Source organism: Curcuma longa, chromosome 16, assembly GCF_044706935.1.
Source record: "Curcuma longa cultivar G26 ecotype Majalengka, Jawa Barat chromosome 16, ITB_CL_G26_1.1, whole genome shotgun sequence".
NCBI classification, from domain to species: Eukaryota; Viridiplantae; Streptophyta; class Magnoliopsida; order Zingiberales; family Zingiberaceae; genus Curcuma; species Curcuma longa.
Window position 1 is genome coordinate 11,079,517 of NC_133876.1, and position 24,271 is coordinate 11,103,787.

The 24,271-nt window shown below is 38.3% G+C and overlaps 2 protein-coding genes and 1 long non-coding RNA gene across 3 annotated transcripts; 1 reads left to right on the forward strand and 2 right to left on the reverse strand.

Annotated features, from left to right (window-relative positions):
• Nucleotides 1-4: 4 nt before the first annotated feature.
• On the reverse strand, nt 5-455 carry LOC141848043 (uncharacterized). The gene is made up of 3 exons (XR_012603456.1): nt 331-455; nt 93-265; nt 5-20 (listed from the first exon to the last, which is right to left on the reverse strand). It is a non-coding gene; the product is annotated as an uncharacterized LOC141848043 (long non-coding RNA).
• An 11,726-nt stretch (nt 456-12,181) lies between these two features.
• LOC141847061 (uncharacterized) lies at nt 12,182-12,712 on the reverse strand. The gene has a single exon (XM_074735045.1). It carries the CDS (start codon nt 12,710-12,712, stop codon nt 12,182-12,184), a length of 531 nt encoding a protein of 176 aa, XP_074591146.1.
• Nucleotides 12,713-22,631: 9,919 nt separating this feature from the next.
• On the forward strand, nt 22,632-24,073 carry LOC141847319 (caffeic acid 3-O-methyltransferase-like). Its single transcript, XM_074735332.1, has 4 exons — nt 22,632-23,105; nt 23,183-23,493; nt 23,566-23,630; nt 23,711-24,073. The coding sequence occupies exons 1-4, from the start codon at nt 22,684-22,686 to the stop codon at nt 24,005-24,007; spliced, it is 1,095 nt and encodes a 364-aa protein (XP_074591433.1). The 5' UTR covers nt 22,632-22,683; the 3' UTR covers nt 24,008-24,073.
• Nucleotides 24,074-24,271: the final 198 nt, after the last annotated feature.

The window sequence follows — 24,271 nt, forward strand, 5'->3', positions numbered from 1 at the left end:
AGCAGCCAGCAGGTATCTCACTAAAGACACATCACCGTCATCTAACAGCACACTAGAAGAACTCCGAAATAAGAGGAAATAAAGTGACTTACCCCTGATCCCAATCAGTCCAGTCGCCTTGATCTACACCCAAAAAGAAAACAAGAGATCCACAACAAAAGAGCGGCCGACAACTGGAACCCTAGGTAGCAGAAGCTCGAAAACCACCTCAGGCGACAAATTTGCAGCACTACGAGCACCAAGCCATCCCCACTAAAAGCCTCTTCTGCATACCAGAGCGAATCAGATACGAAACCTAGAGGGAGGAAGCAAGACGAAGCGTTGACTTACATCGAATGGAAGCGGAGGTCGGCGGCAATGGCGACTGGAGAAGGAAGAAGCGGCGGCCGTGGGCGGAGGCGGCCTCGTCTTCTCGACGGTTGGCGGAGCAATCTCAGCCACGAATTTTCTCGTGGCTTTCCACAACCCTCAGCAGAAATATAAAAAGTGAAATTTAAATGAAATATATGGAGGAGAAGAGGAGGACTGTTCGAGAAGTTTAATTAATTACTTTTTAAAAATAAATAAATTCCGATTTTTTTGTGGCTGACAGCAGCAGCAGAGACTCATGCAGGAGACTGTGCTACGTGGAGCCATGTTAGTGGTTGGGATGGTGATAACGTGGCAAAGCCGCACCGGAAGTGGAAAAGCTTCTGAATTTGGGCGAGTTACTTGCGCGCCGCCGCGCAAAGAAGTACCTATGCGGAGATAGATCCTTCGTTGGACAGACCTCATGGACGGTCCTCATGTCGAACGAGGAGGACGTCCGCATGCGGGCGATCGCGGCCACTGAGAGGATGCGCCGGAAAGTGCATGGCGTTTTGTGAAAGTGCGGTACGCGCGTTACACGTGGCGCTCGTGTTCTTCCTTATCCGCTACCTGCGACCAACTAGTGGTTGTTTTATCGTCGCCAGTTGGCTGATGCGAGGGATCTGTGAGGCTGGAAATGGCAATTCCTTTTATTATTATTATTAATTGAAAATTTTGTAAGTATATATATATATATATATAAACTAATATAAACATAGTATTATTCTTAAAAATAATATTATAAAGTATAAAATTAGTATGGCATAAAAAATTAAAATTATTTTACAAATAAATAAATAAATTTCATAAAAATTATTATCATTTTGTTGATATCACATGACTCATTATAAGCTCTTGTTAGTTCAATCTAGATCTATTCGTCATGGCATAATCAATATCTCCTATGTTTTATGCTACCTTTGGGTAATTTTAATATTTTTTAACAACAAATTATCTAAATTTTTTAGTTTTGCTAATAAACCATCATATTGTGTTAGATTAATTTGATTGTTCTAGTTCATAAGACAAGAGTTATATATTTATAAACAAAAGAGTTATATATTTATAAACAAAAGAAGAGATAGTCAAATATGAATAAACTCACAAATCTAAAAATTTATACCTAAACTTTTTTTTATTGATAATTCAAGTATCCAACTTTTCGTTCTAACTAATCCTAAAGATTGGTAACCTTCTCTCCTGGTTCACCCACCGAGTAAATCTAGGAAGCCCAAGCACCTCTTGATGCGGCACCTAGCATCACTAACAGTTCGAGTACCAAGATGTATAATATACCCTACGAGTATAGAATTGAACCCTCGTTGTATGAGATAATCCAGATATCCAACTCTTGAAATCAATTAATTTTGAAGGCGATCCCCCCATATAACCGATCTATTGCTTACCATGGCACCATGCCCTCCGAGGACAACTTATACCTAAACTTCTATTTTTTTATAATTTACGTATTCAGTTCTTACGATCCAATTAATTCTGAAGATGGTCGGTTCGACTCTACAGAAATTTCTCATCCGTCATTAGAGTAAATCAGGAAGCATAGATTGGTCATAGCAGACGGTCCAATGTCACAAGTTTTTCAAACTCCCTAGATGCAATGTGCTCTGCGTAAGATTTGAATCCTTAATGAGTTCGTCTCATCTCTCACCATAAAACCTGGGGCAACTAATACCTAAACTTGTAGCAAAAGGTGAAACACTCACTCCCGGACCTCCTTAATGCTGGCCCAATAGGGATTTGAAGGGAGTAAATCATAGTGATTGAACAACATTTTCAGATGGGAGAGATTTTATTCCACAATGCATTGTCCTTCTGGGATTCGATCCCTACTCTCTTGTAACAATTTTTCATCTGAATACCAACTCGACTATGTCTGTGGACAACTTATACCTAAACTTGATATCATATAAGATATTATTTGGAAAGAAATTGACCTTCGAATCTCCAAAGATATGTGAATGTCTAATCTACAAATATAAAAGACGAGTTGGTGGGCCATGGTTGTCTCTTTAACTGATGCATCAATGGTTGTCTCGTTAATGATTTAATATGAGTTGTTGATCCTCCTACATCATGACACTTTTTTCATCTTATTCATGATGAAATTAAGGATTTCGAATATCATACAAATATATAGATTGATTAATTTTTCTAACAATTTAATTAAACTCAGGCAACAAAATAACTTCATCAATAAATTAAAGACCTTATGGATGTCATGATCCAATATACTTGGGCACAATCCATTCAATTTTTTTATATATATAATTCATGTGTCTAAGTTTCATGATGATTTTCTTTCAGTTCATCTATCAAGTAAATCTAAAACATAATTTATATACATTTCGAAGTCGACCTTTAGAATATCCATCTTTAGAATTCGAATTCTGATACTCTTATTTGTTCACTTAAGGATGTTATCATTGCATCGCACTCATGGAGATCGAGCACAATCCATCAAATGCTTTATAATCTTTAGTGAAGTTGATGAGGGATATATATAATTAAATTATATTGAATCATATGATGCCTTGATCTTAATATTTATTTGTTGTTTTGTTTTTGTTCTTGAGGCCAAGAAAAGGTAGCTTTCAAGGAACTAACAATTAGGCTCCTCATCACTTCACCTTCATAATATCCTTTCACATGGCATACAAATGGAATTAAAAGGTACCTTTCAAGGAACTAACAATTAGGCACCTCATCACTTCACCTTCATATCCTTTCACATGGCATACAAATCGAATTAATGTGCGGAGTGACAACTAGAAAGATGTCGAAAGCATAACATGATGCAAACCAAAGGATGACCAACCGCAATCTAGCGAGATATCTTTCGTAGAGTACACTATAATTAGTTCACAAATCTATGAAGTCGCTATACAATATCTCATTAAGTGGGGTTGTCTTAAAAAATAGATGCAACACGAGGACTAGCTGAAGCACACTTAGAAATCTAAGAAGTTGCTATTTGCACTAACTTTTCTCTATTTAAGTAAATAATCACTTTGAGGCATAAATTGTGGCAACGAATGGGGTTTGGATGGAGTTTGACATGACTTAGAATCAAGTAGAACCAATTAGATAGTGAAAACTCACTGTCTCACTCTCTTTATTTTTAGGAATAATTGTTCATTAGAATAAATTTTAGAAATAGGATGATTAGAATTTTTCTTTATCGAATAAACTAAAATGTTGTATGTTGCTTGGTTTTCCTTTTATTATTATTATTTTTAGGTTTAGATTAAGTCATATTGGGATTTAGATTGAGTCATGTTATCAATTTATGAGAAGGAGCATGGAGAGTATTTAAATCGTAATAAGAGTTTTGAGTGATTGTGAGTATGAAAAGTATCAACCTACTATTTATATATCATTGATGGTGTCTCTTTTCATCCGCTCGTGCTCCTCCTTTCCTTTCTCCTTTAGGGAAATCTATGAGTCAACTAGCGTCAGTCGGGGATTGACATTGTCAGTGTGGCCCCTCCGACGGTTAAATTGCTAAAGAGACTGAGAAGAGAGTAAGGAGCTTAAAAGAGAAAGATGGAAAGAATGTGGGTCTCAAGAAAAATCATCCCTTATAGCTTCACCTACCTTCTCAAGGGCTTATAAAGCCGCAGAGGAAAAGTGTCCACGTGCTAGCGCTGGATGGGTTACATGGACGATCGCACGAGTGGAGAGCTGCCGCTCACCCGACCACATGAGTGACCCTTGCACTAGAAGCGAAAATTGTAGGTTTGTATTGCCAATTTTATTTGGTTGTTAAATGTCACTTTCCAAGTGGGCAGACTGGCGATAGTTGTTCCTGCATCAAGGGTAGTTGGACGTAAAACACGAGAGAGCCAGCTCAGCCAAGCTCTCTTATAGCCGACCCCTAACATGGCCACTTAGTCAAAAGCCGACTGGACTCCCGTGATCAAGAAGAGGTGCCAATCAATTACATCTAGTCCTGATAGGCCGGCGGTCTAATCGAGTTTACCTAGGCAGCATCAATCATTAATAAAACTTCTTCCTACTACAAGAATATCCTCACAAAGCAACAGAATTTAATCCTAGATCTTACTAATTTAGCGACCAAAATATTATTTCGATCGCTAAATTAGTCGATATAAATAAGAATTGTAACTTCCTATTTAATTAACAATTGAAATAAAATTTCATTGCAAATTTAGTGATCGAACTTTATTTCGATCACTAAATTGGCGATTGAATTTTATTTTGGATTTAGCGACCAAAATATACTTCGATCTCTAAATTTGCTATGAAAATATACTTCAGTCACTAAATCTTGACTCAAAAAAAAAAAACTCGACGACAGAAATCCTGACCCCTAAAATCTTAAAGATCTCGAATATCCCGATCCCTTTTGATTTTCGACCTCGGTGATCGAAATGTAATGCAAAAGAATTTTTTTATATTTTTATATACAAGTAATTGATTACTGCATCCTTGTTTCATTATTATGTCTAAGAGGAAAAAGTGGTATATTGAAAGAATTTTATTATTGTATTTAAGATATTATGTAATGTAACTGATGTTAAATTTTTATTATCTTCAGGTATACTGCATTTTCTAAACTCTTATATGTACTCGTTTACTAACTTCTCTTTCAATGGTACTATTTCTTTTGAGGTTCAAACTTAATATTTAATTTAAGTTTAAGTGCTATTGATAGTATTATGTTTTAATAATTTAATTAAGTTTATGTTATAACTATGTACACGTTTACCTTTATATGTTTAATAATGTTGTAAATTTATTTTTATTTAGGTTACAATATATATGAATAAAGCTTGGATGTATAATAGGTTAGAAAATGATTTTATCACTAATGAATATTTTGATGAAGTTGAAGAGTTTGTGAACTCTGCTAAGCGTCATCCAAACTGTATGGATGACGATAAGTTATGTTGTCCGTATAATCATTGCAAATATAGAAATATAATTTTCCATGATAAAGATACTGTGAAAGTACATCTAGGAAAAAATGAATTTATTCTAAATTATTACAAACAGTACTGTCATGAAGAACCTTATGTGTTTGAGCCAATTGGACATTCTGCTGCTTCGTCACCTGCCCCTATTGCTCAACAAGAATCATCATTTAATGACAATGCAATGCAATCCATAGTTTATGATATGATGAATTTGCTTGATCATAGAAATATTGATGAATTACCAACGCGTGAAGTTTAGAAATTATTTGATATGTTAAAGGCTAGTGAAATAGAAGTGTGTGAAAGCATTCCTTCTAGTCATTCTCAATTATCAACTATTGCAAGGCTATTGAACATCAAGGCAGAACATCATGTCTCATAACGATATTACGATGATATTTATCATTTGATGTCAGAGTTGCTCCCTATTAATTGATAATGTAATGACTCAATTGATACCAGAGTTGTTTCTTGTTGATAACATAATTATATGATCTTTTGGAATAAAGATAGTAAACTTATTAAATGCAAACTGTGTTAAAACCGATGGAATCAAAATATCTCCACAATGGTATGATATTGTCCACTTTGGGCCTATACCCTCATGGCTTTGTTCTTGGGCTTTCCCCAAAAGACCTTATACCAATGGAGATACTTTCCATCCTTTTAATCCCATGATCTTTTCCATGTACTTTACGCTCTGTTTGGGAGGAGGTGAGGGAAGGGGAGGGAAAGGTAAGGAAGGGGGAAAAAAAATTTTCCCTGTGTTTGGGATGAGGTGAGATAAGGAAGGGAAGGAGAAAGAAGGGGAAAGCTTCCCCTTCCGTGCTCATGAATAAGCAGATTTTCTTACACCCCAAATCGGGGTGTAAGGAAGGGGAAATAAATATTGAACATGTTTATTCCAATTTTACCCATCCCCTTTCTCGTTTCTATGGTGTTCAAGAGCTACGTCGTCGTGGATGCGTCCAAATTCGAAGGCTGCTGGACTGGGGAAACTGGATGCTGTGGCCGGCCTGCGAGCCAGAGATAATGCTAATGAGCGATATGGAAGCAGAGGATCAGCCTGCGAGATCAAAGGTCGCGAGAGGAGGGGGCAACTGACCTGCGGGAGGGATCGGTCTCCGTAGGAAAGGCGGATCACCGGCACTGCGAGATCGGAGGTGCGAGGCCACTAGCAACCGGCCACCGACGGCGGGGCTCGAGGACGACCACGTCGCCTCCGCTGACGTCGCCTCCGCTGACGTCGCGGGAGCTGGCGGCGAGGGAATCCGCTGGTGCGGCGGAGGGGAAGAGGCGGCTGCGGGACGGCGGAGGTCGAAGACGAGGAGGAGGAAGGAGATGGAATCGAGGAGATTTTTGACATTTTATATCTTTAACTCTCATTTCCTTCCCTTTGGACCTTCCTTTCCTCCCAAACAAAGTTACTTTTCTTCTCCTCCCTTCCCTTTCCCTTTCCCTTCCCTTCCCCTTCCATTAATGAACCGTCCCTCACCCGATCCAAACAGAGGGTAAGTGGTGGTGGGAAAGGGAAATAATACTTAACATGAAAAATCTCAATATGAATGGAACATGACACTCACATTGACAGTGGGTCCCACTGTATGACAGTGGGACCCACTGCATGCAGTTGTGAGTGTCATGCTCCATTCATATTGGATTTTTCATGTTAAGTATCATTAACACTTTCTTTCAGCGCTTAACAAGTTAATGGATCTTACTTAGATTATCCAATAACCCATGCGATCCGCAACGGTGCTCTCGGCTCTATTGACTTTTCTCTATCAAATTAAAAAAAAATAAAAGAGAATTATTTTTAAATAAAATAATTATTTATTCATTATATCTCATAAAAATAATTACACAATAAATAGAACAATCATGATCTAATTAAATTTTAAAATATGAATTAATTATTAATTTAAATAAATAAAATAAGAGAATTATAAGTTTAAATCTTATCTATCAACTTGTAAGCTGTTGGATTTAATAATCATTTTTGCCTATTTTATAGGAAAATTTTCACAAAATACTAGTAATTATGAAGTATAAGTTAAGGGTGTTTCATAATTTTTTCAAATCAAATTCAAACACATAATTATTCTTTTTATCCTTGTTTCTTTCAAAATCTAAATCATCCCGAAATAAAACAAAATCCACCATGAGTGGCGAAATATCGATCCCAAATTAACCATTTAAATCCATACTGAAAGGCAAAATTTTTTTTTGCAAAAAGATGGAATCTGCACCCCAACGATCCTACGACCATCTGTGAGGAAGTAAATCAAGAAACTACAATTGGCCACGACGGAGGAGGGTATTATCCGTGCCCTATGCGGCTTAATATTTATTGTCCGTGACCTTGTCTGTGCCCTATGCGGCTTAATATCCCTTCGCCTTTACTATCTTTAAAAAAAAATCATAATACCCCTATACTTTTCATATATATCTCATTTTGCTATGAATGGTTTACATTGAAATTAAATATCTGCTATATGAAAAAAAAAAAGAAAAGGAGTGAAATGAAAAATATAATTCGGGCCCATAAATGAGTCAATCCGAAAAAATTTGTTATGTTTAAACTTATTTAATAAGCTGAGTTTAAAATGAACTAATTATTTAAACTTAATTTTATTTTTTTTATAAATTTAAACATAATTTGTTTAGATGTGATTAAGCTTTCAATTAAATTTGTTTAATTTTTAAATTTATTTAATTAGTTAGCTAGTTTTATATTACAAAATTATTTATTTATTTTAAGAATTAAGACTTTTATTAGCTAATATAGCTTACAAATTAGCAGTATATATATTATCTTCTTTATATTGTATATTATATTCAATATATATATGTACGTTATATGTTCATGTTTATTTAATAAAATAAGTATGTAATTAAGCTTTCTATTCATTGTATTAATAAATACGATAAAAAATTATTCAAAACATAAATAATAATAATAATAATCCCTTTTATCAGACAAGTTTAATATTCAAGAGAATTTAATGATGATGTAATAGCTGATACTAATTTAGTTATAAAAGATAATAAACATGAACATGATTTAATATAGCTGATAATATCACGTGAGATTCGTTGAAAAATAAAATTTTACAAAATATTCAAAACATAAACAAAAATATATTCAGGGATAAATTCTCTAGAAAAAGTTTCTAGAAAGAATAAAAAATAACAGTGAACATGTTTAAGCCTTTAAATGGGCTTGGAGTTTTATGCTACAAAATAAAAAATAATAGTGGACATGTTTTCGTGTCATCAGAATTCAGCCCGATGGATAATAACGACTACTTGGGTTTTCTCAGATGGAACATGCCGAATGCGTCGATACAGAGTAAATACTGAATTCTTCCGGGTAGTCGCCAACCATGCTGTCGTCGGAGACCCATTCAAACTCGTCGGGGTGGCAGTACTTGGAAAGGAAATCCGCTGGCGAGTTGGCTTCTCGGTAGGTGAAGGAGAAGAAGATGGATCGAAGCATGGAGGCAGCGGCGGCGATTTCGAAAATCAGGTGGTGGCAAGAACTGTCTGCTTCTCTATCGCCGTTCAGAATCTGCACCGATATTAAAGAGTCGGAGAAAACTCTGACGGCGGAGAAGCCTCTGCAGAGAGCTTCTTGTAGTCCTCTCAAAATCGCTTCTAATTCATGGTAGACCACGGAGTTACCGGCTTTGTTTCTGTGCGCTGCGGCGACAGCGAACACCACCGCCCCGATATGGTTGCGACCGATGCACCCGAGGCCGATGCGATCGTTGCGGACCGACGCGTCACAATTGATCGAGATTTCACCGGCGGGCGGAGGAACCCACCGGCACATCACGGTCGGCTTCTGGGGTGGTGCAGCACGCGAAAGACGCGGAGGAAGACTACGGGGAGGAGGACGACGTTCCATCAACCGCGGCGAAAGAGGAGGAAGAGGAAAACTGCGCAAACACTCCATCACCTCTTGCTTCCGTCAGTCGGTCGGTCACCGCTCTTTCTAAAGTCACAGCGGGAAATGAAGAAAACTAAGCGCTGCTACTGGCTTTTTTTTATATTAAAAAATAATAAACAGAATTAACAGAATCGATAATTATTTTAAAAACTTGCAGTCCGCCACTAAGTGGTTGGAAAACGGATTTCCCAAAAAAAATAATAAACGGAATTAACAGAATCAATAATTAATTTAAAATTTTACAGCCCGCCAATAAATGGTTGGAAAAGAATTTCCCCAGTCTTAAACCGCTCGATCTTTCGATAGAGTGAACCAATTAACCCTCACCAACAACCTCACATGAAGCAATTCAGTATCATTTTGTAGCTCTGCCTCATAATAAAGCATTTCATAATTAGGCAAACATGAACTGTAAGGTTGGCATATATCTAAAATATTTTACACACGATGGATCCCCGTATATATGTATGTATCCTCAAATATAATTATTTGAAGAATGTTTGCTCAATTGATCTAGAAACTATGAGGAAGAAAACATTAAATGATCTGATAATGGAGATTCATAACTCCTTGATGGTTCTAACAGTGTATATATAGTGACTCGAAATTTATATATATATGTTTCTTTGCTGCATTAATTCTGTGAGAAATGCAGTAAGCTTTAGAGCATGCACCTTGTCCCACTATTTCAATGCTGATCGATATCATGCCTAACAATTAATACCTTCGAGAACTGTGAAAACAAAAACCTGTATGTTAGAAAACTATATATACGGAGACGTAAGGAACCTCTTTCAACCAACATAGCAACTGAGCAACAAAGGCCGCATGCTGGCATGAGAATGTCAGTAAGAGGCATTAACGTAACCTTTCACACAGTGCAATATTGAAGTTACTGAACGTACTTTTCTTCTGCAAAAAGGTGGATCCGCCACCTTAGCGGCCCCACACGGTCGGCCCCACGACCATCTGTGAGGAGGTAAATCGAGAAAGTGCAGTTGGTTATGACGCAGGAGGGTATTGTCTGGCTTCGCCAAGATTCGAACCCTTGCCCTCTTCTGCAAGTCTGCTGCGTCGTAACCAACTCACCTATGCCCCAGGGGCAGTTACTGAACGTACTTAACCAATATCCTAGTGGTCAATAGTAACAAGGATCACAATAATTAAAACCATAATCATTTAGCAAGTTTTAACATTTTACAAAACAAATATGTTTTCCTAATTTTCCTGATTGAACATTCTTAAAAGATATTCACATCTACCACTCGTGCAAGCCTAAAACAATTAAGCTGTGTTACAGAAGTATCACAAATTACATAGTACTAATATTCAAGTACCATAGATTTCTAATATGAAGGTGTACTTGATCACTCCTTTTTCAAGAATATCTCATGCTACGGGTCCAGATACTACCACAAATATCTTAATTAATCACTCCTTTTTCAACTCAACTTTCTTTTGATCCCATAAAAATTTCTCACTGATCGTCAAGATAAACTCGAAAGTACTTACAACAAGCTAAGTGATCAAATAGTCTGACTTTCTTAGTACCCAACTTTCCATTGGAGTGGATCGTGCAACGAGTGATTCAACAGTTTGACTTTTTTAAACCCAACTTTCCACTAGAATAAATTCATGCTGCAGTGCGTTATAATTGAGACTCAAATCTTAAATATCCAACAAACTATGTAGGCATTCTACGATTGCACCATAGCTCTGAGACTTATTCACTTCACTTTTGACTTTAAAAGTTATTAATAAATGAAAAAAAATAAATTAATTTTATAACAACAAAACAAAAAGTATTTGAATTCTTAACGTTAAGAGATCGATGACGAAAATATATATGATAAATCAACTAATTATTGCTGTTATTTCAACAATTAAAATTATTTTATTATTTTTAAAAAATATTGATAGGTTTAACTAAATTTTTTAAGTTGAATAGATTTTAATTGTTATATATATATATATAGCAGGATTTATTATCATTACTATATTTAATGAATGGATTTATTATCATTACTATATTTAATGAATAAACATCTCTACACTAACAATTTGAGTATTTATCAAATTATAATTTTACTAATAATTGCTTAATCTAATAAAAGAACTAGATTTAAAAAAAACTAAAATGTATAAAACATTGTTAAAGAATTTAATCTCATCGCGTCTTAAAATAAAAAATATTAAGATTCAAAAACGATAAAATTCATACATTTACAAAATAATCAAAGTATTTATTTATTTTAAAAATTAAGACTTTTATTAACTAATATAGCATACAAATTAGAAGAATATATATTATCTTCTCTATATTGTATATTATATTCAATATATGTACATTGTTCATGATTATTTAATAAAATAAGTGAAATTAAGTAGAGTTTAAAATTGAAATATTATTAAGCTTAATTTTGTTTCGTTTTTACCAATTTAAAGTGGATTTGTTTAGATGTAATTAATGGCGGAGCCCGCCCGGGTATCTACCCGGGCTGATTTTTCTAGATTAGTCGACGAGATACCCGGGAATTATTAATAAACACAATAAAAATTGAATTATTAATAAGCACAATCAAAAATTATTTAAAACATAAATAATAATAATAATAATCCCTTAATTTTATCATGTCTGAGTTTAACATTCAAGATAATTTAATGATAATGATCTAATAACTGTACTAGTTTACTCATAAAAGATAATAAACGATTGAATCTAAACTATAGTTAATAAAATTCTACAAAATATTCAAAACATAAAAAAGAATATATTTAGGGAGAAATTCTCTAGAAAAGTTTCTTACAGACAGAACAATAATGTTTCAGCCTTTAGATAGGCTCAGAGTTTTATGCTATAAAGTAAAAAATAACAGTGAACATGCTTTCATGTCGTTGGAATTCAGCGCCGACGAATAGTAATGAGCTACTTGGGCTGTCTCAGATGAAACATGCCGAATGCGTCGATGCAGAGTAAATACTGGAATTCTTCTTGGTAGTCGCCGATCATGCTGTCGTCGAAGACCCATTCAAACTCGTCAGGGTGGCAATACTTAGAAAGGAAATCCGCCGGTGAGTTGGCTTCTCGGTAGGTGAAAGAGAAGGAGAAGGATCGAAGCATGGAGGCGGCGGCGGCGATCTGGAAAATCAGGTGGTCGCAAGAACTGTCTGCTTCTCTATCGCCGTTCAAAATCTGCACCGATATTAAGGAGTCGGAGAAAACTCTGACAGCGGAGAAGCCTCTGCGGAGAGCTTCTTGTAGTCCTCTCAGGATCGCTTCCAGCTCATGAAAGACCACAGAGTTACCGGCTCTGTTTCTGCGCGCTGCGGCGACGGCGAACACCACTGCACCGATGTGGTTGCGACCGATGCACCCGAGGCCGATGCGATCATTGCGGACCGATGCATCGCAGTTGATCGAGATTTCACCTGCGGGTGGAGGAATCCACCGGCACATCACGGGCGGCTGCTGGGTAGTGCAGAACGCAAAAGGCGCGGAGGAAGACTACGGGGAGGAGGATAACGACGTCCCATCAACCTTGGCGAACGAAGAGGAGGAAGAGGAAAACTGTGCAAGCACTCCATCACCTCTTTCTCCCGTCAGTCGATCGGTCACTGCTCTTTCTACAGTCACAGCGGAAAATGAAGAAAACTAGGCGCTGCTACTGGCTTTTTTATATTAAAAAATAATAAACAGAATTAACAGAATCGATAATTATTTTAAAAACTTGCAGTCCGCCACTAAGTGGTTGAAAAACGGATTTCACCAAAAAATAATAAACGGAATTAACAGAATCAATAATTAATTTAAAAACTTACGGCCCGCCAATAAGTGGTTGGAAAAGGATTTCCCGGCCCAGTCTTAAACCGCTCGATCGATCTTTCGATAGAGTGAACCAATTAACCCTCACCAACAACCTCACATGAAGCTTCAGTATCATTTTGTAGCTCTGCAGCCTCATAATAAAGCATTTCATAATTAGGCAAACATGAACCATGTAAGGTTGGCATATATATATATATATCTAAAATATTTTACACACGATGGATCCCTGTATATATATATATGTATCCTATTCCTTACTAGCTGAAAAATAGAATTATTTAAAGAATGTTTGCTCAACTAATTGATCTAGAAACTATGAGGAAGAAAACATTAAATGATCTGATATAATGGAGATTCGTACATTCTTGACGGTTCTAACAGTGTATAGTGACTCAAAATTTATATATGTTTCTTTGCTGCATTATATTGAATCTCTGAGAAATGCATCCTACAGTGCGTTGTAATTGAAACTCAAATCTTAAATGCCCAACAAACTACGTAGGCATTCTACGATTGCACCGTAGCTCTGAGACTTATTCACTTCACTTTTGACTTTAGAATTGTTAATAATAAATGAAAAAAATAAATCAATTTTATAACAACAAAAAGTATTTGAATTCTTGACGTTAAGAGACGAATTTTTAGAGGTAAAATTTAAAAATTATGTGAATACGAACTCATACATGATTTATTTTTATTTTTATAGAATTTTATAAAAATAAAAAATATTTTTGTTAGACGATAATGAACAAGAAAGATATAGTTGATGATAATTTTAAAATCTCTTTAAATAATTCATTTTTGTACATTATAAATATATAATAATCATATGTTGCCTCCAAATCTTCTTTTCTATTTCATATATCACCCCTCTTTTTATAAGATAAAATAATTTGCCCCCACTATACCCAATGGCTGACAATCCACAATGGCTGAAATGTAGTTTTTAAAAATTCTAAGGTATAATAAAAAAATTAGAAAAGCTCTGGCTCCAAATGTAATTTTCTCTTCTATTATTATTTATATTAATATACTGTATTATTATTTGGTTGTTTTTTTTTTGCTTTTAGTATATTTATATTAATATACTAAAAGCAAAAGCCGATTGCTCTAGCTTATTCCAATTCCGGTAGCTACTGAGCGAGCGGCAAATACATTGCATTTGGAGCGATCGAGAAGCGAAAGGGTTTCCGATAGATAAAATTCTAAAAAATATTTAAAATATAAAAAAAAATATTCAAGGAGAAATTCTTCCGAAAAAATTTCTTAAAAGACTGAAAAAAAAAATAACAATGACATGTTTAAGCCTTTAAATGGGCTCGGAGTTTTATGCTATAGAATAAAAAATAACAGTGGACATGTTTTCATATCATCGGAATTCAGTGTCGACGGATAGTAGCGGTTACTTGGGTTGTCTCAGATGGAACATGCCGAATGCGTCGATGCCGAGTAAATACTTGAATTCTTTGGATAGTCGCTGGCCATGCTGTCGTCGGAGACCCATTCAAACTCGTCGGAGTGGCAGTACTTGGAAAAGAAATCCGCCGACAAGTTGGCTTCTCGGTAGGTGAAGGAGAAGGAGACGAATCGAAGCATGGAGGCGGCGACGACGATCTAAAAAATCAGGTGGTGGCAAGAACTGTCTGCTTCTCTATCGCCGTTCAGAATCTGGACCGATATTAAAGAGTCGGAGAAAACTCTGACGACGGAGAAGCCTCTGCAGAGAGCTTCTTGTAGTCCTCTCAGGATCGCTTCTAGTTCATGATACACCACGGAGTTATCGACTTTGTTTCTGCGCGCTGCGGCGACGGCGAACACCACCACACCGATGTGGCTGCGACCGATGCACCTGAGGCCGATGCGATCGTTGCGGACTGATGCGTTGCAGTTGATCGAGATTTCACCAGTGAGCGGACGAACCCACCGACACATCACGACCGGTTTCTAGGGTGGTGCAGAACGCGAAAGACGAGGAAAAAAACTACGGGGAGGAGGATGGCGTCCCATCAACCGTGGCGGAAGAGGAGGAGGAAGAGGAAAGCTGTGCAAGCACTCCATCGCCTCTTTCTCTGGTCAGTCGGTCATGGCTCTTTTCCAGTACCCTGGTTGGGTCGCTATTTTAGTGATCGAAATCCCGTCGGTCGCTAATTTAGCGATCGAACTCGTCGCTATTTTAGCGATCGAATTTTCGCTATTTTAACGATCGAATTTTGATTCAATATTTTAGCGATCGAATCTTAGTTCGGTCGCTAAATATTAACGATCGAATCAAAAATCCATCGCTAAGGCCCGCTAAAATTCATCCCAAGCCGTCCAATTATAAAATTAGTGACCCAATTAAATTTCTTTCGCAATTTTAGCGATCGACATTTCATTTTCGTCACCAAATAGCGACCGAGTTTTAACTTCGGTCGCAAATTAGCGACCAATTAAATTTCCATCGCTAATTTAGCGATCGAATTATTTTCAATCGCTAATTTAGCGACCGATTATAATTCGGTCGCTATTTAACGAACAGAAGTTAAAAATTAGTCGCTAAAATTGCGACTGAAATTTAATCGGTCGCTAAATTCGTCGGAGAAAACTCTGACGGCGGAGAAGCCTCTGCAGAGAGCTTTTTGTAGTCCTCTCAGGATCGCTTCCAATTCAAAATAGACCACCGAGTTACCGGCTTTGTTTCTGCGCGTTGCGGCGACGGCGAACACCACCACACCGATGTGGCTGGGACCGATGCACCCGAGGCCGATGCGATCATTGTGGACCGATGCGTCACAGTTGGTCGAGATTTCACCGGCGAGCGAACGAACCCACCCACACACCACGATCGATTTCTGGGGTGGTGCAGAACGCGAAAGACGAGGAGGAAAACTACGGGGAGGAGGATGGTGTCCCATCAATCGTGGCGGAAGAGGAGGAAGAGGAAAGTTGTGCAAGCACTCCATAGCCTCTTTCTCTGGTTAGTCGGTCATGACTCTTTTCCAGTGTCCTAGTTCGGTCGCTAATTTATTAACCGAAATCCCGTCGATCGCTAATTTAGCGATCGAACTCGGTTTCAATCGCTATTTTAGCGACAGAATCTTAGTTTGGTCGCTATTTTAGCGATCGAATTTTGATTCAGTCACTATTTTAGCGATCGAATCTTAGTTCGATCGCTAAATATTAACGACCGAATCAAAATCCAATCACTAAGGCGCGCTAAATTTCATCCCAAGTCGTCCAATTATAAAATTAGTGACCCAATTAAATTTCGGTCGCAATTTTAGCGATCAACATTTCATTTTCATCACCAAATAGTGACCAAGTTTTAATTTCGATCGTAAATTAGCGACCGATTAAATTTTCATTGCTAATTTAGCGACCCAATTATTTTCAATCGCTAATTTAGCAACCGATTATAATTCGGTCGCTATTTAACGATCGAAGTTAAAAATCAGTCGCTTAAATTGCGACTGAAATTTAATCGATCGCTAAATTCGTCGGAGAAAACTCTGACGGCGGAGAAGCCTCTGCAGAGAGCTTCTTGTAGTCCTCTTAGGATCGCTTTCAGTTCATGATAGACTACGGAGTTACCGGCTTTGTTTCTACGGGCTGTGACGACGGCGAACACCATCACATTGATGTGGTTGCGACTGATGCACCCGAGGCCGAGACCGATACGATCGTTGCAGACTGATGCGTCGCAGTTGATCGAGATTTCACCGGCGAGCGGACGAACCCACTGACACATCACAATCGATTTCTGGGGTGGTGCAGAACATGAAAGACGAGGATGAAAACTACGAGGAGGAGGATGACGTCCCATCAACCGTGGCGGAAGAGGAGGAGGAAGAGGAAAGCTATGCAAGTACTCCATCGCCTCTTTCTCTGGCTAGTCGTTCTTGGTTCTTTTCCAATACCCTGGTTCGATCGCTATTTTAATGATCGAAATCCCATCGGTCGCTAATTTAGCGATCAAACTCGGGTTCAATCGCTATTTTAGCGGCTGAATCTTAGTTCAGTCGCTAATTTAGCGACTGAATCTTAGTCCGATCGCTATTTTAGCGATCGAATTTTGATTCTGTCGCTATTTTAGCGATCGAATCTTAGTTCGATCGCTAAATATTAACGATCGAATCAAAATTTGATCGCTAAGGCCTGCTAAATTTCATCCCAAGCCGTCCAATTATAAAATTAGTGACTCAATTAAATTTTGATCGCAATTTTAGCGATCAACATTTCATTTTCGTCACCAAATAGTGATCGAGTTTTAACTTCGATCGCAAATTAGCGACCAATTAAATTTTCATCGCTAATTTAGCGACCGAATTATTTTCAATCGCTAATTTAGCGATCGATTATAATTCGGTCGCTATTTAACGATCGAAGTTAAAAATCAGTCGCTAAAATTGCGACTGAAATTTAATCGATCGCTAATTTTAGGATCGCTTCCAGTTCATGATAGACCACAGAGTTACCGGCTTTGTTTCTACGCGCTGCGACGACGACGAACACCATCACACCGATGTGGCTGCGACCGATGCACCCGAGGCTGATGCAATCGTTACGGACCGATGCGTCGCAGTTGATCGAGATTTCACCGACGAGCGGACGAACCCACCGACACATCATGACCGATTTCTGGGGTGGTGCAGAACGCGAAAGACGAGGAGGAAAACTACAGGGAGGAGGATGGCGTCCCATCAACCGTGGCGGAAGAGGAGGAGGAAGAGGAAAGACGTGCAAGCACTCCATCACCTCTTTCTCCGGTCAGTTGGTCATGGCTCTTTTCCAGTACCCTGGTTCGGTCGCTATTTTAGTGATCGAAATCCCGTCGGTCGCTAATTTAGCGATCGAACTCGGGTTCGATCGCTATTTTAGCGATCGAATTTTGATTCGGTCACTATTTTAGCGATCGAATCTTAGTTCGGTCAATGATAGATGTTTATTGCATTGAAAAAGATAGATGTAGGAAATTTGACTTAGGCAATGATACATGCATAAAATAAGAAAGTGAAAAAATTCTAGTCAAGGACAATGCAAGTAAGAAAGAATGGGAATGAAATTATCAAAAGTTTGTTGTATAAAACTAAGAAGGCAACTCAATCAAAAATAAAGTCAGAAATTTTGATAAAATAAAACATTCTTTATTTCATTAACTTGTGCAGCTGTGCTGACAATCAACGTAGCATATTGGAAGGGAGACAATAGCTGGTTGGGATGATATCTTCATTTGTTCTGCATTACAATAAAACTTTTTATAAACAGCGAAAATTATAAATTATACATAGCTAATGAATTCAATACTCAAGTTCACTTGTTTTGAAGCAATGCTACATCCCCATGTTAATTGCAATACAGAGATGAAAGCCTAGAAACCACAAGGAAACTGGCTAGCCATTCAATGAATTATACTCTATATAACTTTTCACTACTACATCTGATTGAAGACAAAGACCATTTGTAAGTAATGAGAATTTATTCTAGATCAATATTTTATAAGAATTGACTTTAGCCTGCAGCTCAATATCTAAAGAACAAAGATACAAGTGATAACCTGTTAAATATTGTGGTAAAAAAATAGTGAAGTCTCACATGTATTGGAGACTCCAGGTTGCCAAATTCCTACAGTAAAAAATAAAACTATAAACACTAAGAAATATAAGAAAGAAAATGTGCATTGATTTATTTTTTCAAATAAAACAAGAGATGGAGATTGCTTACTTGACTAAAGATAACATGTCATTATATGTTTTACTAGCTAGCAACTATTGTCATGTTAGCACAATATCCAGATGGAGAATTGTACTTCCTCTGACCATACTTGCAATAGCTAAAGTCGCCTTAAAAGGAAACAGATAGCTAAATATAAGTTCATCGGACCAAAAAGTCAACTAGTAGGTTGTAGTGTGGAAGACGTTGTGTAATTAGTGGAATCCTCAAATATATAATCACTCAAATATATAATCATGATGTATTTATTATAATAATATTGAAATAAAAAATATTTTTTAAAAATATATTAAACTACTATTTTATTAATATTAAGTAGCGCACTATATAAAGCTACAAGAGGAGTATGAAAACTTTGATGTGTAAAATTTTCGAAAACAAAGTGAAAATTTGACATTATAAGGTACAAAATGAAATGCATCTATTCTAAATATTAAAAAAATGCCACCAAACAAAATTAATTTGTCCTACTTGCTCTTGTCACAAAAAGAGGGAAAATAAAAAGGGGTCTCTCTCTGAGCTCGCCTTCCCTGTTTTCTCCCTCTCTAAACCCTTCCGCTCGGCCTCCCTCCACCTCCTCCTCCCTTGGATCAGAACAAAGATGAGTGTATAGCTGTCAAGTTGGGTTAGGCCCGTCGGGTCGGCCCGCCCCGTAAAGAAATTTAGGCGGATTGGGTTGAAATTTTATCAACCCATTTTAAGATGGGTTGAGGTGGGTTGGCCCGCCTAGGCCCGCGACCCACATGGGTTGGCCCGCGGCGGGCTTGGGTTGGCCCGCGGGTTGAGAAATTTTATTTATTTATTTAAAAATTTAAAATTAAAGTATAAAACTTAATGAATTAGTGAGTTTCATCTATTTAAAATACAATTTAAGTTTAAAAATTATAATTCAAATTTAAAACTTTCAACTTAATCAATTTAAATTATACTTTAAACTTAAAATTTTTAATATTTTTTTATTTTTTAACAGGCCCGCGGGTCGACCCGCCTAACCCGCGGCCCGCCTTGAGTTGGGTTGGGTTGGAGATTTCCTAACCCGCCAAATTAGTGGGTTAGCCCGCCCCGGCCCGCCATATGATGGGCCCGCCATGGGTTAGCCCGCCCCGTCATGGGTTGGCCCGTTTGACAGCTCTAGATGAGTGGCGGACGGGCTAGGGTTTCGATCCCTGCCGGCGTGCGGCGCACGATCCAGAACATCAAGGAGATCGCCGACAACCACAGCGACGAGGAGATTTTCCATGGATCCCAACGAGACCGCCCAGAAGCTCCTCCTCCAAGGTCTCGATCTACAAACATATACTATGTTTGTAATCCTTTTACAAAGTCATTGGCTAAAGAATCATTTCAAAAACATGTAAAGTCTTTAGGACTTCGTAAAATGTAACATATTATAAAGTCAATATTAGATATGTGAAATGTCATGATCTATTCAGTGTATATATCTTTGTTACATTTAAATAAAGTCTCGATGAGCATATTGATAGGTTGAGATTGATCCTCTTACATGGACAATCATCTTTATTTGTTAAGTATAAATAAAAGTAAGATCATTGGTTATGGGACAACTAATGAAACTGTGAATGAAGACATATCTGTAAGCTAGGGTCGCCTTAATAGAAGTATCAAGATGAGATCATTTAAAATTGATGATCAGAATAAATGTACCCACCATTTACTAAACATGTTAGAAGTCAGATTAAAATTCATGAGTTGAATCAGGATTAGGCATTGGGAATATTTAGATCAAAATATGTACGATCTTATATTTGAGAAAAACATGCGCTCTTTAATAGTAAAAAGAATAACATCGTAGTACGTGATTCATATTACATGTGTTATAGCAATAATAATGATAGTAGGAGAATTGATCTCTGCTTCTTTATTATGTGAGACCCTTGAGATTATAAGATAATCTCGATTTTATCTTGAGTGACTATTTAACTATTTACTTAAAGTTTTAATCAGGGTCTGATACTTTTGCATGTATTCTATTGACTATGAATGATTCGGTTTATGGAACATGACTAGGAAAATGACTGATTAAAATGAATAATTTTAACTAAAAAGGAAGATTAAAATAAATTTATATTTTTAACATTTATTCGTAGGTCAATCAATTATATTTTTTTGTTAAGTACATAAAACATAATTATGAATAATTATATTGAATAGATCGAGATATCGAACATGTTCTTGACATAATAGTCATTATGAGGGATTAGATATGTTCATGTTGATATAAATAATTTAATCTAAGGTAAATATAAGATGTTGATGTCTCCAATTTATCTTGAAGAGTGATTATATAAAGTGTAATAACTTTTTTAACATTAATCACTCAGTATGCTTGTTGTCGCACGAATTATTTTTTTTTTTAAAAGATAATCCTAGTAGCCACATCTCTGGGGGTGGCCGGCCCGGTCCCACGGAAGTTTCCCACCAACCACCAGGGTAAATCGGGAAGCGCAAACGGCGGCCAATCCAGATGCCCAGCATCCTTTGATTGCGTTTCCCATTTGGAGGAAAATTCCTGCAAATACGCCGTAGCTGGGGATCGAACCGCGGATCCCTGAGTTACAATCCGGATGTCCTACTGTTGCACCATTGCCCCGGGGACACGAATTATTTTTTTTAAGTATGAATTAGATGTTGTTATTTGATCTTTGTGATTTGACTTAAACAAGTGAATGATGTTGATAGTGAGAGGACTCTAGGGCTACAATTGCCCTGTCCCCCCAAGCGGAAGATGTTGATAGTGGGGGGCCTACTACAGGGCTACCTGTGGGGCTACAGGACCCCCTCCCCTGCCGATGTTGATAATGGGGGACTGTGGGGCTACAAGTCCCCCTCTCTTCCAAAAGTGTAAGATGTTGATAATGGGGGGACTGCTGAGCTACAGGTCCCCTCCCCCATTAAAGAATGTATCTAAGCAAAGAAGTGAAGAACTTATTGATGAGAGTGACAAGAACTCTATTCTTGTGAAGAGGAAAAGACATGCAAAGAGCAAAGAGATTTGGTTCGTGATTCAACAAGGGTGATTCATCATAATCGTCCTTTAGACTACAAATACAAATTCAAATATGAAAGTATTAGTGAACTAGTACATCATAAGTCTGATTTGCTGCGAATTTTAATATCAACTCAGTTTCTAATACTGATTACTGAGGATTTATTACCATATTAGGGGACATTAATCAAATCTTTTTCTATGCCTATTCATCTCCAACACAACCTTCTCATTAAATTAAAAACATTATAGACCATCAAACAATGATATTGCTGAACAAAACCACTCACATACACCTAATTGATTAGAAAGCACTCTAGAAATTAATAACACATAGATCACTGAAGATAAGGTTCAACACCTCACTTCCAAACTTTTTAAATTAGAGAGACATAACCACCCACCACCTCCCACTAACATACAACACTAACAAAAACAAACATTCAGAAGCCCTAATAAAATTAAATATAAATAAAATTTAAATTATTAAAATCAAGAGCCTTAATTAGAAAGAATAATACATAGATAGAAATAAATCAATATTTTAAAAATAATTAAATAATAAAAATAGAAAGAGAGAAAGAAAGGGTGAGAATGGAAAAAAAATGAGATAAATAGGAAAATATTTTAGTGCTATCATAATTTTTAGCCATGAGAAATTGAGAGTTGCCCTTTATTCTTACCTTTCTTTCGGGGATTTGGTGGAGGGCACCAACCATGCCCCGCCTGGCCCATCTCCTGAACCCCTGCCACGTGGCCTAGCCTAGGCACTCCTCGCATGCACGTGAACGATCAGAACCAGGTCATCGATAAATTCGATCAACGCTGTCTGCTCTGATCCAGATCTCTTCGGATTTTGCGATTCCGGCGATCTGCTGTCGTCGCCATGAATTCCAACGGCGCCGCGCCTGCCGCCGCGTTCCAGCTTACGCCGGAGGAGGACGAGGAGGCGTGCGTGCGCGCCCGCCAGCTCAGCACCGGCGCTGTCCTCCCCATGGTCCTGAAGGCCGCCATCGAGCTCGGCCTCCTCCAGATGCTCGTCGACGCCGGCCCCGCCGCGGCGCTGGGGCCCGACGAGATCGCCGCTCGCCTGCCCACGCGCAACCCCGCGGCCGCCGACATGGTCGACAGAATTCTCCGCCTGCTTGCCGCCAACGACATCGTCCGCTGCGCAGCCGCCGAAGGCGGCCGCCGGAAGTACTCCCGGGCGCCCATCTGCAAGTACCTCACCGACAACTCCGCCGCCGCCGCCGGCTCCATGGGCAATCTAGTCTTGATGCATCAAGATAAAGTCATGATAGACATTTGGTGCGGAGACTGATCACTCTGCTCGATTTCTTTTCCGAAATATAGTAAACGATTATTTTTGACGACGAATCGAACAGGCACTACTTGACGGAGGCGATCCTGAACGGCGGCCACCCTGTGCTGGCGGCGTACGGCATGACGACGTTCGAGTACCAAGCCGGCGATCCGCGGTTCAACAAGGTGTTCAACAACGGGATGAAAGGCATCTCCTCCCTCGTCGTCAAGCATCTCCTGCCCAAATACAACGGCTTCGATGGCGTCGAGGTGCTGGTCGACGTCGGCGGAAACGTCGGCGGCAACATCCACATGATCACCTGCTTCCACCCCCACATCAAGGGCATCAACTTCGACCTCCCTCACATCATCGCCGGCGCTCCGCCGTTGTCAGGTCCCAATACTAATTAACTGCTTACACATCGAAAAAAATAGTAAGTAATCACGGCGATCAATTATACCGCAGGAGTCGAGCACCGTGGCGGAGACATGTTTGAATCAGTTCCCACCGGCGACGCCATTTTCCTCAAGGTTCTAAAAAGCTTATAACTCACAATCAGCTACCATGTTCTCGATTTCATGTACCCTGAAATGAATAACGAGTACTGCAGTTGATTCTCCATGACTGGAGCGACGAGCTGTGCGTGAAACTGCTGAAGAACTGCTGGAAATCGTTGCCGGAGAAAGGCAAGGTGATCGTGGTGGAGGTCGTCGTTCCGGCGGTGCCGGACTCGAGCGCCAAGTCGAAAGCCATACTCCAGTTGGACCTGTGCATGATGGCGTACAACGTGGGAGGCAAAGAGAGAACGGAGGAGGAGTTTAAGGCTCTGGCGGCGGCGGCGGGCTTCCGCGGCTTCAACCTTGCTCCTGTGGTCGCCGACTCTTTTGTCATGGAATTCATCAAATAGACTGACTGATGTCTTATGTATCGATCGATTTCTTGATCCAGATCAATAAACTTTCTAGGTGTTTCATGATCCGTTGAATATGAGCTCGCAGATCTCACTTTCTGGGTGTTTAATCTGTTCAAATCGAACAGAATTTGCAGTCTACATGAAGCTGCCTGTTAATGGCCTCCACACGATGGCTCTGGATTGTTTTTAACAACCACCTCAGTTATGCGTCGGGCTACTCTCTTTCTACTATTTTGCAAAATAGTTAAATTCGTTATT

Bases quoted from the DNA above. Each gene is read 5' to 3' on its own strand.
- LOC141847061 (XM_074735045.1), bottom strand. From the start codon at position 12,712: ATGTGCCGGTGGATTCCTCCACCCGCAGGTGAAATCTCGATCAACTGC.
- LOC141847319 (XM_074735332.1), top strand. From the start codon at position 22,684: ATGAATTCCAACGGCGCCGCGCCTGCCGCCGCGTTCCAGCTTACGCCG. The intron at 23,106-23,182 runs GTGCGGAGACTG...CGAATCGAACAG, and splicing joins AAAGTCATGATAGACATTTG to GCACTACTTGACGGAGGCGA. The intron at 23,494-23,565 runs GTCCCAATACTA...ATTATACCGCAG, and splicing joins CGGCGCTCCGCCGTTGTCAG to GAGTCGAGCACCGTGGCGGA.